Below are 14,662 nucleotides of genomic sequence, written 5' to 3'. Positions count from 1 at the left end.
TGAAATGTATTTCAATATGATTGAAAAAGGCCTATTGCCTACTGTATTTATGATTTAATCCAGTCATCTCGGGTTTTTAATTTGAAGCATTTTTTACATGTCTCTTGTTTGTTTCAATTGTGTTTGTAGTCAACTTTGTTCTGAAGTTATCTGTGTTAACAGAGAGGAGCATAAACCATGTGATTCTTTGTTTATTGGAGATCTTCTGTGTATAACTGACATGGGAGGGCAAAAAAAGCATCTAAAGACCCAGTTAGCTGTTCTACCAGTGGTCTGAGGCAGCCAGAGATGGGCAATATTTCTGATACTTGTATTTGAAATACGTATTTGAATTACTTCTGGATATTTTGTAGTTTGACACTGGTTTGAACTACACTTCATCTTGTATTTTGCATTTTCAAAATACTGTAATATGAATTTTCAAAATACTAAATACTTTTCTATACCATTTTTTGTTTGTTGAGCCAGAGCATACCAAATATGCTCAATGGGTGACATGTCTGGTGAGTATACAGGCCATGGAGGAACTGACATTTTCCACTTCCAGGAATTGTGTACATATCCTTGTGACATGGGGCCATGTATTATCATGCTGAACCATGAATGGCACAGTCTCTCTGTGCATTCAAATTGCCATCTATAAAAGGCAATTGTGTTCGTTGTCCGTAGCTTATGCTTGCCCATATCATAACCCAAACGCCACCATGGGGCGCTCTGTCAGCATAACGCCATACACATGGTCTGTGGTTGTGAGGCCGGTTGAACATACTACCAAATTCTCTAAAACGACGTTGGAGGCGGCTTATGGTAGAGAAATTAACATTTAATTATCTGGCAAACTCTGGTGGACATCCCTGCATTCAGCATGCCAATTGCACGCTCCCTCAAAACTTAAGACATCTGTGGCATTGTGTTGTGTGACAAAACTGCACATTTTAGAGTGGCCTTTTATTGTCCCCAGCACAAGGTGCACCTGTGTAATGACCATGCTGTTTAATCAGCTTCTTGATATTCCACACCTGGAAAGTGGATGGATTATCTTGGCAAAGGAGAATTGCTAAAAGGGATATAAACAAATTTTTGCAACCAATTTGAGAGAAATTAGCTTTTGGTGCCTATGGAAGATTTCTGAGATCTTTTATTTCAGCTCATAAAACATGGGACCAAGATTTTACATGTTGCGTTTATATTTTTGTTCAGTGTAAAAATGAACAATTGCAAAGCATGCTGAATATTACTCTGATGAGCTCTGCCCCGAAACAAGGACAATAACCCTTTGTGCTTTGCTGTTTATTTTTGGTATGTTCATTTTCACATATACACATTCGTATTTTGGTCATTTAGCAGATTTAACCTTTACTGAGAATGTTGTTGATGTTCGGGCTCGCTACATGCAAATGTATTTTTGTATTTTAAAATACAAAAGGCGTGTATTGATCTTGATCTTTATGGTATTTTGTGCTTGTATTTTGTAATTGTGTTTTCAAATTTTTGCCCATCCCTAAGGGCAGGCATTAGATTAGGTTTACCAGCGTTTTCAAGTACAACATTAATAAAGGTGGTTTTGGGAAACAGCTCGGGGATTTAACGAAGCTCCTACAAAGGTTCTAACGATGAATTTAGCCTTAAATTAAGATGCTTTTGGGAAACCCGGGATCTGGAGTGTGAATTCATTGCGCTTTGTGGCACAAAAGGGAAGGGGAAAAGGACGGGGAAAAGGGAGGAAGAATTGCCTACCAACGAACGCTACAGCCATTAAAACCTCACCACTATTCAACTACTTGGTCCTATCTGATCCTACTACACATCCAGCCACACTATCGTTCAACACACCTTGTAAGCCCTCTGCAACTGCCACCACAACATCTTTTTTCTGTGATTTCTGCGGTACAGTTGATAACAATGGCTATAAACGCTAAGAAGCCAACCGTACTAAAAATGCATGTTATTTCAGCCTGATCTCATAGATCATAGATTTTGTTGCGATTCTGCCATGGGCCGGATAGAACATTTGGAAATTGTATAAAACAAATCCATGCAATTCTACTAATTTTGCCATGGGGCAGAGATAGATTTTTGCTGTTCTAAAGCAAGTTTCCTGCAGTTCTACACATTTTGCCATGGGGAAGACAGAACATTTTGCAATGTTATAGCAAATGTTGTGCAATTCTAATCATTTTGCCATGGGGCAGAAATAAATGTTTGCAGTTGTAAAGTTACATTTCCTGCCATTCTACCCAATTTTCCATGGGGTGGAGAGACATTTTTCAGTTATAAAGTTAATTTCCTTCAATTCTACACATTTTGCCATGACTATTGCCATGTTAATTACATCTGAGTGAGAATGACTAACAAATTCACTGGGGGCCGCCTGGAGGTCAGGTTGCCCGGTCCGTATTCGGCCACAATTACTACAAGCTTAGATAACTGGCTAGACTAACTTACCAGTCTAAATATTGTTAGCTGACATGACTAATTTAGGAACTGTCAGTGACTGACAACACAAGAGAAAAACTGCTGAAGCACAACCAAATTTTGAACTTGCACCTTGTGTATTATACTATTTTAACTACCAAAAGTAAGTTGAGACCCCAACTGAGTTCCTAAAAATATATATAATAGTAATCATTTGTGGTCTTCACTGCCTCAGCATTATACACCTTCTGTACTACTCTGATCCTGGCAACATCAACCTACCTTTCTCTCTCACCGGACACTTCTGATCTCCAGTAAAAAAAAAAAAGTTAAATGTCTTTTAGGCCCGCCCATCACATGGTCGTTTGGGTGACGAGATACCCATGTCCTGCACACGCTCACCTGTAGAATTTTGTGCCCACCTGTACAAAGTCAAATTACCGGTAGGCATATTAACATTTGTAGCACTTTCACAAATGTTTACCATATAATTAATTGAGTTTCTGTATATTTGTTCAAATGTTTTTTTCCAACTGTGTTTTAACCCCTTTTTCTCCCCAATTTCGATCTTGTCTCATTGCTGCAACTCCCCAACAGGCTCGGTAGGCAAAGGTCAAGTCATGTGTTCTCCGAAACATGACCCTCTGAACCACCATTCAACTGAAGGCCAAGGTCAGCCTGCAGGTGCCCGGCCCGCCACAAGGAATTGCTAGAGCGCGATGAGCCAAGTAAAGCCCCCCCAGCCAAACCCTACCCTCACCCGGACGACGCTTGGCCAATTGTGCGCCGCCCTATGGGACTCCCGATCATGGCCAGTTGTGATACAGCCCGGGATCGAACCCGGGTCTGTAGTGACGCCTCTAGCACCGCGTTACAGTGACTTAGAACCACTCAGGAGGCCCCGAGGCCCTGAGTTTATGGTTTTATAAAATCATTGAAGCATTAATGCATGTAGGTGCAACTTTTTAAGAAACATTGACATAACAGAGACACAATGGTAATTATGAGAACCATTCAGTTTATTCTGGAAATGTTATTGCTTCTCTAAAATAGGATGGTTGCCTTTCTTGTCTTGCTGCCTTTTTTGGGTTACTTAATTATCCAAACTAAGGCCATTTGAAATTCATACAATATCACATAAAAAAGCCTGTATTAACAATATGTACATTTGTACATAATGAAAATGTTATGAAATCCTCCGATATTTTCTAAAATAAAATTGTTATTGCTAGCTATATGGAGTGGGGTGAGCTTCCTTCTGTGTCATTCATTGTACAAAAACATTACCTGTTCACGTGCTGAGAACAGCATAGGTAGGCACATCTGGTATATGTCCATTACATTTATGGGGGGTCAATTAAGGAAGACATCCTCTTCCGCAAACCACTGGAAACCAGGACAACAGGAGAGGATATGTACAGCTTTGTGACATCAAATGTACTTTGGTGGTCAAGATGTGTTTGTATCTGTACTGATGGCGCAAAAGCCATGACAGGGAAACATAGTGGAGTGGTAACGCAAGTGCAAGCAGTTGCTCCCGACGCCACTTGGGTACACTACAGCATCCACCGAGAGGCTCTTGGTGCCAAGGGAATGCCTGACAGCTTGAAAGACGTTTCAGACACTACAGTGAAAATGGTTAATTTTGTTAAAGTAAGGCCCCTGAACTCTCATGTATTTTCTGCACTATGCAATGATATGGGCAGCAACCATTTAACGCGTTTACAACATACAGAAGTGCGCTGGTTATCAAGGGGCAAAGTATTGACATGTTGTCACGAGAATTTTCAATCCCAATGATGATAACTAAACAATTATTTAAGCTTTGACCAATCCCAGAGGTTTGTAAGACCCTGGGTTTAATAATAATTAGGCAAAGATTCAGCTTCTGCAAATGGTTCATAAGGTTTATTCAGAGACCGTTCTAAAGTCCACCAAAATGTGAGCAGTCTTTATAACCCCGCCATATACACACACACATACACACACAGATAAGAGGGACCTTGGAAGGAGCCTCTTTCCTGTTGTCCTTTGTTCTCTCAACTCTCACACCACTACACAGCAACACAATGGTCCAGTCACACATATTATGGAATTATGACTACTAACATATTTCATACAATTATATGATTTCAGGGTGGAATCATTAGTCATTACTTTAAACATATAAATTCCCTTATTACACTTTTTTTTTTAATTTTCACTTGTCTGACTGTAACGCCTGTTGGTGGAAGAAGTGAATGACCAAGGTGCAGCGTGGTACGTGTTCATGCTTTTATTAGAACTGAACACTGAAATAACAAAAAGAATGAACGAAAACCGAAACAGTCCTGTGAGATGCAAAAAACAAAGAAATTCAAAACATAGACAATTAACATAGAATGCCCACCCTAGTGACACTGACAGCTTGCATGAAGACGAGTTTCTTACACGACTGGTCTATCTGGGTGATGTTTTTTCTCGCCTGAATGATCTGAATCTAGGATTACAGGGACTCTCCACAACTATACTCAATGTGTGGGTTAAAATTGAAGCTATGATTAAGAAGTTGGAGCTCTTCTCTGTTTACATTAACAAGGACATAACACGGGTCTTTTCATCATTGTATAATTCTTTGTGTGAACTCAAGCTTACGGATAATGTCAAATGTGATATAGCGAAGCACCTGAGTGAGTTGGGTACACAATTAGGCAGGTACTTTCCCGAAACGGATGACACAAACAACTGGATTCGTTATCCCTTTCATACCCTGCCTCCAGTCCACCTACCAATATCTGAACAAGTGAGCCTCATCGAAATTGCAACAAGCGGTTCTGTGAAGATTTAATTTAATCAGAAGCCACTTCCAGATTTCTGGACCGGGCTGCGCTCAGAGTATCCTGCCTTAAGCAAATCGCGCTGTTTAAAGACTGATGCCCTTTGCAACCACGTACATATGTGAGAGTGGATTCTCGACCCTCACTAGCATGAAAACTAAATACAGGCACAGACTGTGTGTGGAAAATTATTTAAGACTGAGACTCTCTCCAATACAACCCAACATTGCAGAGTTATGTGCATCCTTTCAAGCACACCCTTCTCATTAACCTGTGGCGAGTTATTCACAATTTTCAATGAACAAATACGGTTTAATAATTTATGTAAGATGGCTAAATAAAGAGCAAAATTATTGATTTTTAATATATTATTATTTGTGCCATGGTCCCATGGAGCTCTTTGTCACTTCCCATGAGCCGGGTTGTAACAACAATTATTATTATTATGTTTAATAAATGTATCGTATAGTGTGTGTGTGGCAGGCTTACAATGATGGCAAAAAAACAACATTTGAGAGTGTGCTGGCCTTGGCGCTAGAAGGGGTATGTAGGTGGAGGTTGAGACTCTTTTGGAGGGCTTTTTCCATTGTGATCCAGTGCCCCAGTCTTGTGAGTTGTTGTTGTTTTTGTTTAGTGCAACGGGTGGGAAGTGCCTCTCTGCTCTGTGATTGGTTGCTGTGGCAGTCTCTGTGACAGTGAGTAGGAAGTGTAGATGTCTGCTCTCCTCTGGTTGGCTGTTTTTTTCGTGTTATACTGCTCTCCTCTTCTCTTTTTATCTGTCTCTCTCTCTCCCTCCTCTCTCTCTGACTGTCCGCCCAGGGTTAGGAGAAGAGGGAATTGTGTGTGTGAGTGAGGAGCACGGAGACCACAGTGCTAAGAGCCAGAGGGAAAACAAGGGGTCGAAGGTCAACGCTGGAGCTGACAGCTGCATGGAGGGAATAAAAAAATAGAATGTCTTATGAAGGTTAGAATAGAAGGTCAGATGAGAAAGAAGGTTGAATCTGTTTGAAATTCACTGCTCGACTGAGGGACCTTACAGATAATTGTATGTGTCACAGATGGTTGGTGGCACAGGACGGGCTTGTGGTATTGGCTGGAGTGGAATGAGTGGAATGGTATCAAATACATGGTTTCCATTTCATTTGCTCCGTTCCAGCCATTGTTATGAGTCGTTCTACCCTCAGCAGCCTCCACTGGGATGTGTGAGGTTGTCATTCAAAAATCATGTTAAATACTATTATTGCACACAGAGCGAGTCCATACAACTTATTATGTGACTTGTTAAGCACATTTTTACTCCGGAACTTATTTAACCTTGCCATAACAAGGAGTTGAATATTTATTGACTCAAGACATTTCAGCTTTTCATTTTGACATTATGGGGTGTTGTGTGACACAAACTCTCAATTTAATACATTTTTAATTCAGGCTCTAACAACAACATTTGGAAAAAGTCAAGGGGTCTGCATACTTTCTGAAGGCACTGTAAGTACCTTCAAAATTAAGACAGAGTATGTGCCCACTGTACAGTGCGTGGGATCAATGCATTTTCAATTCAGTCTATTGAAATGGAATTGACCCAATCTCTCGTACATTGTACTTCCTTTTTTCTTTGCCAAATTCCCATATTATGCAGAAATCCTGATTTGAGGATGACATTTTTCTTGCTTATTCCCTTCTGATTCCGATAATCTTCCAACCGGGATTTCTGTAAAACCTGGGAATTTTGGGAAAGTTAACGGAATTTTGCAACCCTGGTTACTGTTAAAGGAATTTTTCTTCATTGAACCTATTGAGATGGGAAACATGTTTGTTATGAAGTTGCTCTTTATGACAGAATGGTACAATTAGGTGAAAAATGTATTTTTAACAAAATTCCACTACCTTAAAGGCAGTATTCGTAGAATGACCCATATTATTTACTAGCACTCTATAGAGAGGATGATGTGTGTCTACCTCGACAGCTCTTTCCGTCGCTCTGCAGCATACCAGTCACACAGCTACACATAGCTCCCATTCCTTTACTGGTGCAGATCTGCTCACAGCCTCCGTTACCCAGCTCACACCAGTCCGGCTCTAATATGCACACATAAACACAAAATTATTCATCACACACATACTGGTATTTACACAAACATAATGCATGCATATGTTGCAGTTGGGCATCAGACACAGACAATACACACACTCATACATTAAGGTGACATGTCTGTATCACATACACGCACGCACGCACGCACACACACATACTAGGGCAACACTGATGTGTACCTCGCCTTCTGATGGGTCCTACAGTGAGGATCTGCTCCTTGTGATCGCTATAGTCGGAGTACATTCTCCTGTTGTGGGGACAGTTCTACACACACACACACACACACACACACACACACACACACACACACGCACACGCGCACACGCACACACACAAAGACGTGATAAGGTGGAATAACGTAGCCATTGTAAGCTTAGCCATTGTATTAACACTTTGGGACAGTTTCCTGGACAGATTAAAGTGGTTCCTGATGTAATATCGACCTGTGTTCAGTGGTCACCACCATGTTCAGTGTGCAGTGTTCAGGATCTCCTCACCACTTTGCAGGCATTGGTCTCGTGGTCACACAGTGACACGTCACAGTGGAGGTGGACCTCACTGTAGTCCCCGATGAACTTGAAGACGGTGACGTGGAAGCGACAGGTGAGGGACACCCCGTTCTCAGCCATGCCGATGGTATTGTCCTTGACGTTGGGACAACTTTGGAACAGAGAAGGAGAAGTTAGTGTGGTCCTTTCCTTTGTTGTCTTACAATATCCTACAGCCAGGATTTCTGGAAAACCTAGGAACTTTGGGTGTCACGACTTCTGCCGAAGCGTTCATAGTGGAGGTGGACGCGTCTGAGGCTGGGATAGGAGCTGTGCTCTCTCAGCGCTCGGGTACGCCACCGAAGCTCCACCCCTGTGCCTTCTTCTCGAAGAAGCTCAGCCCGGCGGAGCGACACTATGATGTGGGGACCGGGAGCTGTTGGCTGTCGTCAAGGCCTTGAAGGCGTGGAGACATTGGCTTGAGGGGGCTAGACACCATTTTCTCATCTGGACTGACCACCACAATCTGGAGTACATCCGGGCGGCGAGGAGACTGAACCCTCGCCAGGCAAGTTGGGCCATGTTTTTCACCCGTCTTGTGTTTACCCTTTCTTACAGACCAGGCTCCCAGAACTTGAAGGCAGACGCATTGTCCCGGCTGTATGACACAGAGGAGCGGCCCATGGATCCCACTCCATTACTCCCCACCTCTTGCCTGGTGGCGCCGGTAGTGTGTGAGCTGTACGTGGACATTGAGCGGGCGTCACGTGCAAAGCCCGCTCCCCTCTAGTGTCCAGCTGGGCATCTGTACGTTCCGTCTGCTGTCTGCGGCCGGCTGATCTATTGGGCTCACACGTCACCCTCCTCTGGTCATCCTGGGATCGGTCGGACTGTGCGCTGTCTTAGTGGGAAGTACTGGTGGCCCACTATGGCTAAGGATGTGAGGGTTTATGTTTCCTCCTGCTCGGTGTGCGCCCAGTGTAAGGCTCCTAGGCACCTGCCCAGAGGTAAGTTTCAACCCTTACCCGTTCCACAATGGCCGTGGCCGCACCTGTCGGTAGATTTCCTAACCGATCTTCCTCCATCACAGGGAAACACCACGATCCTGGTCATTGTGGATCGTTTTTCTGTCGTTTCCTTCCTTTGCCTGGTCTCCCTACAGCCCTACAGACTGCGGAGGCCCTGTTTACACATCTTCTGGCACTACGGGGTGCCTGAGTTTATAGTGTCTGATCGGGGTCCCCAGTTCACGTCGAGGGTCTGGAGGGCGTTCATGGAACATCTGGGGGTCTCGGTCAGCCTTACCTCAGGTTTTCACCCCGAGAGTAACGGGCAGGTGGAGAGAGTTAACCAGGATGTGGGTAGGTTTATTGCCAGGACCGGCCGGGGGAGTGGGCAGCGTTCGTGCCCTGGGCAGAGATGGCCCAGAACTCGCTCCACCACTCCTCCACTGGCCTCTCTCCCTTCCAGTGTGTATTGGGGTATCAGCCGGTTCTGGCTCCTTGGCATCAGAGTCAGACCGAGGCTCCTGCGGTGGATGACTGGTTCCGTCGCGCAGAGGAAACATGGGACACCGCCCAGGTCCACGTTCAGCGTGCCGTGCTGTGCCAGAAAGTTGGCGCAGATTGTCACCGCAGTGAGGCCCCGGTGTTCGCACCGTGGAACCGGGTCTGGCTCTCAACCTGAAACCTGCCCCTTCGCCTGCCCTGTCGGAAGCTGAGTCCGCGGTTTGTGGGGCCATTTAAAGTCCTGAGGAGAATAAACGAGGTTTGTTACAGGTTACAGCTTCCCCCCGATTACCGCATTAACACCACATTCCATGTGTCTCTCCTCAGGCCAGTGGTGGCTGGCCCGCTCCAGGAGTCTGAGGTGCAGAAGGTTCCTCCGCCCCCTCTGGACATTGAAGGGGCCCCGGCGTACTCCCTTCGTTCCATACTGGATTCGAGACGTCAGGCGAGGGGCCTTCAGTACCTCGTGGACTGGGAGGGGTATGGTCTGGAGGAGAGATGCTGGGTTCCGGTGGAGGACGTGTTGGATCCTTCTATGCTGCAAGAGTTCCATCGTCTCCATCCGGACCGCCCTGCGCCTCGCCCTCCGGGTCGTCTCCGAGGTCAGTGTCGACGTGCTGCTGGAGCCGTGCGTCAAGGGGGGGTACTGTCACGACTTCTGCCGAAGTTGGTCTCTCTCCTTGTTCGGGCGGTGTTCGGCGGTCGACGTCACCGACCTTCTAGCCATCGCTGATCCATTTTTCATTTTCCATTGGTTTTGTCTCATCTTCCATCACACCTGGTTTCAATCCCATCAATTACATGTTGTGTATTTAACCCTTTGTTTCCCCTCATGTTTTTGTCGGTGATTGTTTTTTGTATGTTTTGTGCAAGTCATGTTCTGGTGTGCGACGGGTTTTGTACCCTTTTATATTATTTTTTGTATATATTGGTTTTCTGAGTTTTTTTTGCATTTATTAAACTGCTCCGTTTATACCAAGTTCACTCTCCTGCGCCTGACCTCCCTGCCACCAGCACGCACCCATTACATTGGGAAAGTTGCGAGAATTTTCCGAGCCTAATAATGTATAGGGTGCTGTTTTGGCCGTAGGTGTTGAGCCTACCCTCTCTCTATGAGGACGTAGCGGAGGTGGTCGTTGCTATAGCGGGACGGCGTGGCCCAGCACATATTGACGATGAGGATGAGCTGGTCCTCGTCGGCCCCCTCCACAAACACCCCCACGAAGATGACGTCCCGTGTGCTCAGCACCACCTCACCCTCGCGGTACGGCTGGCGGTACGAGGAGTTCTTGTACAGCGCCATCTTAGTGATGAAGTTGCCTTCCTGGGTGGGGAGGGTGAGGTTGATAACACTGGAGAGAGGGAGAGAGAGAAAGCGAGAGGGAAGTTGGGAGAGAGAGAGAGAGAAGGTGGGGAGGAGATGGGGAGAGGGAAGTCAGGGAATGGAAAGCATTGGTCGTGTGCAATCTCTTGTCTCCTTGTCCAATGTGATATGGCACATACTGTATATCTATCGTCCACATAAATGTATAGATATAAAACCAAAATAGGTAAGTATTCTAGATTTCCTGCTAATTCCCTTCTGATTCTGGGAATCTTACAATTGGGATTTCTGGAAAGCCTGGGAATTTTGGGAAAGTTTGCAATCCTAGTGTTGAGAAAAAGAAGGTCCTCTAACCTGAGCATGGGCTTGAGCACGGTCTCCAAGGATATCTTGATGTCTAGCTCGTAGGCGCAGGTAAACTCCACGTTGATTGTCTTGTCCCTGGTGATGATGTTGCCTGTGTTGTTCACACTCTCGATCCACACCGTGTTCTTATACATGATGTGTGTGCCGTTGGACTGGTAGAAAATAAAATGTTCACATTTTGAAGATAGAAATTCCAGACAATAACCGTCATTACAGTAGGTATAGTATGACTATTGATCTGGGAAGAGATTTCACTAGTAACATGGAGCCCTACTGGCAATTTGGATACACTGCAAAAAGTTAAATCTAAGCAAGCCTAAATACACTGTATACACTATACAAAAGTATGTGGACACCCATTCAAATTAGTGGATTCAGTTATTTCAGCCACACCAGTTGCTGACAGGTGTATAAAATCGAGCACACATCCATGCAATCTCCATAGACAAACATTTGTCGTAGAATGCCCTTAATGAGGAGCTCAGTGATTTTCAACAGAATGGGACCGCCGAGTGCTGAAGCAAGTAGCGTGTAAAAATTGCCTGTCATCGATTGCAACACTCAGTACCGCGTTCCAAACTACCTCTGGAAGAAATGTCAGCACAAGAACTGTTCATCGAGAGCTTCATGAAATGGGTTTCCATGGCCAAGCAGCCGTACACAAGCCTAAGATTACCATGAGCAATGACAAGCGTCTTCTGGAGTGGTGTAAATCTTACCGCCATTGGACTCTGGGGTGATGAATCACGCTTCACCATCTGCCAGTCCCGACGGACAAATCTGGGTTTGGCGGATTCCAGGAGAACGCTGCTTGCCCCAATGCATAGTGCCAAGTGTAAAGTTTGGCGGAGGAGGAATAATGGTCTGGGGCTGTTTTTCATGGTTCGGGCTAAGCCCATTAGTTCCAGTGAAGGTAAATCTTAATGCTACAGCATACAATGACATTCTAGATGAGTCTGTGCTTCCAACTTTGTGGCAACAGTTTGTGGAAGGCGCTTTCCTGTTTCAGCATGACAATGCCCCCGTGCACAAAGCGAGGCCCAAACAGAAATGGTTCGTCGAGATCGGTGTGGAAGAACTTGACTGGCCTGCACAGAGCCCTGACCTCAACCCCATCGAACACCTTTGGGATGAATTGGAATGCCGGCTGCGAGCCATGCCTAATCGCCCAACATAAGTGACCGACCTCACTAATGCTCATGGCTGAATGGAAGCAAGTTCACGCAGCAATGTTCCAACATCTAGTGGAAAGCCTTCCCAGAAGAGTGGAGGCTGTTATAACAGCAAAGGGGGGACCAACTCCATATGAATGATTTTGGAATGAGATGTTCAGCAAGCAGGTGTCCACATATTGTTGGTCAAGTAGAGTATCTTCTATTGAGTGACAAAATATATATATATATATATATATATTTTTTTTTTTTTTTTACCAAGTATGTTTTCTAATATCATTAGCAGATCATTTTGCCTATTTTAAACTAAAGGCTTAATACAAGTAATTTATCTCATTTCAATGTGTTTTTCACAATATTTTACCTTTATCATCAGTATTAAGGTAAAGTATTTTGAAATAAGATACATTACCTGTATTAAGCCTTTTTTAGGTTAAAATAAGCAAACCTATCTGTCAATGACATTAGCTCATTCAGCTTTGCATGATTTTTTGTTGTTGAAAAAAAACAACACATTTTAAGAGATTTATCACTCAATATAAGATATTTAGGCTTATTTAGATTTCACTTTTTGCAGTGTAGGAGGACAGATCTACCCTATTGGCTATACAGATTATAACAGATTCTCACCAGGAAAATTGAGCTCTATTAGCCCTGAGTCACAAGCCTAAAACGTATTCGCCACCTGTAGGTGGATGTAGCCCTCTAATCCAGGATCAGATATTTTTTCATCCCGCTAATGATTACAGTTCTGATTAAAGGTAGACTAATCCGACTGTAGATCTGTGGCTACCTGTCTGATAGAACCACACTGTTCCTTTGTGTTGTTTATGTGGAAGGAGACCACTGATACAGGGACAGATATGTTATTACCCCTAATGATAAAGGTTAGAATTGAAAAATGATCCACTGACCCTCAATCTGTGGTTAATTACCTGTACAATGGAGCCGCAATGGCCCTTGGTGTTGTTGATGTGAAAGGAGATGAAGTCCTCTCCCTCAATGCCGGGGCAGTACTGGTCGTTGATCCTCACGTCCTCACGCTCGAAGCCCAGCTGGAAGAGCTTACACTTGGAGATGGACACCTCCATCTGGGCGTGTTTACATGTCACCTCCGCCTGGATTATGTCATCCTCGCCTGGCGGGAAAACACAGGGTTTGAGAATCATAAGAATACAGTAGCTACCCAGTATTCAGTTTCTAGACTTGGGCTTAAGTCTTGTTCAAACGGTTTACTCCCATTTCATGCCTAGTGAACACAACCCAGGTATTTATTGTAAGAGATTTGATCAAAATGAGACAGAGTAGGATAAATAAATAACTGAGATAAAAAAAAAAATACATTTCTACATTTGTCTCTATTCTTGTCTAGCCCAACAATCAATCCCCCCCTCCCACCCTCGCTCACCCCCTTCTCTCGACTCCCCCACTCTGCCCCCTCGCACTCACCACCAGCGTTGTTGGGCAGCTCAGGGCAGCCACACAGGTCTCCCCCGTTCTCCTGCTCACACGTGTTGTTGGTGCAGATCTCTCCTGCACAAGGGTCGTAGACCCATTCTGCTAAAGACAGATCCAGGAACAATGTTAGCTGTCACACCACTAACACTCACCCATGAGAACACAACTGAACTGACTGTCATTATTGAATAGCCTGATGCTCAGTTTAGAGAAACATAAATCAAATTTCCCTGAAATTTCCCCCGCGGACACCAACACATGCTCAAAGTTTTGGATCCACACCCAAGTAATTCATTGACACCACAGCTACACCTCAGTTACCTGTGTATCATCTGCGTAACAATGAAAGCCATAACCATTGCATAACGTGTTTTGTGTTTTACATCGCCCTCTGGTAGCATGTGTAGTAAGAACAATAACGGACCTACCCCTGCAGAACTCTGTATGTTACCTTAAAGTAGGGGTATTCAAATCGTACCCTACAAGTTCCAGAGTACTGCTGGTTTTCTGTCCTACCTGATATTTTAATTGCCCACACCTCCCAGCTAACAAAAAAAATGTTCCCACAACTTTGGAGAATGTTCCCTTTAGAGTCTCATTAGGTCATTACCTAATATTTTCATATGAGTATTCCAGTGATGTGCAAGAACTGTTTCCCAGAGACCATTCCCTTAATGTCAAATGGAACTTGCCCAGAACATGGTTACCATGTTCTCAGAATATTCTATATTAATGTTGTGGACACTTTTCATTGGGACGTTGTAAGAACATTCATGTGTCTAGTTTTCTGAGGATTAGGAGAATATTCCATCAACGTCACAACCAAACACACATAGAACATGGTTGTTCTCGGAATATAAGATATGAATGTTCTAGACACGTTTCGTGGGAACGTTGAAAGAACATTCCTGTGTTCAAATGACATAGTTTAAAACAGTACGTTCTGTCAAGGTCCTCTGGAGGTTTTTGTCTAGTTCCCAGCTTGTTCAGAGGGACGTCCCTAAATACCTGTTTAGGACTTCG

At 44.2% G+C, this 14,662-nt stretch overlaps 1 protein-coding gene across 3 annotated transcripts in view; it reads right to left on the bottom strand.

Moving 5' to 3' along the window:
* Positions 1 to 5,796: 5,796 nt before the first annotated feature.
* LOC115105331 (alpha-tectorin-like) overlaps positions 5,797 to 14,662 on the bottom strand; it is a 74,357-nt gene continuing 65,491 nt past the window's right edge. For 2 of the 3 annotated variants that reach the window (XM_065007241.1, XM_029627251.2), the window contains 8 exons: positions 13,631 to 13,741; positions 13,117 to 13,319; positions 10,998 to 11,161; positions 10,423 to 10,671; positions 7,821 to 7,983; positions 7,503 to 7,587; positions 7,188 to 7,307; positions 5,797 to 6,156 (listed from right to left, as the gene is read on the bottom strand). In XM_065007241.1, the coding sequence (XP_064863313.1) occupies positions 6,053 to 6,156; positions 7,188 to 7,307; positions 7,503 to 7,587; positions 7,821 to 7,983; positions 10,423 to 10,671; positions 10,998 to 11,161; positions 13,117 to 13,319; positions 13,631 to 13,741 (1,199 nt within the window). In that variant the 3' untranslated portion in view covers positions 5,797 to 6,052. The remainder of the gene's footprint in view (positions 6,157 to 7,187; positions 7,308 to 7,502; positions 7,588 to 7,820; positions 7,984 to 10,422; positions 10,672 to 10,997; positions 11,162 to 13,116; positions 13,320 to 13,630; positions 13,742 to 14,662) is intronic. The other variant, XM_029627253.2, reaches the window with a different exon arrangement.

The sequence above is a fragment of the Oncorhynchus nerka genome, linkage group LG22 (genome assembly GCF_034236695.1).
Source record: "Oncorhynchus nerka isolate Pitt River linkage group LG22, Oner_Uvic_2.0, whole genome shotgun sequence".
NCBI lineage: Eukaryota > Metazoa > Chordata > Actinopteri > Salmoniformes > Salmonidae > Oncorhynchus > Oncorhynchus nerka.
Note: the sequence above shows the minus strand (reverse complement) of the source record. Positions and strands in the feature narration are given on the sequence as shown.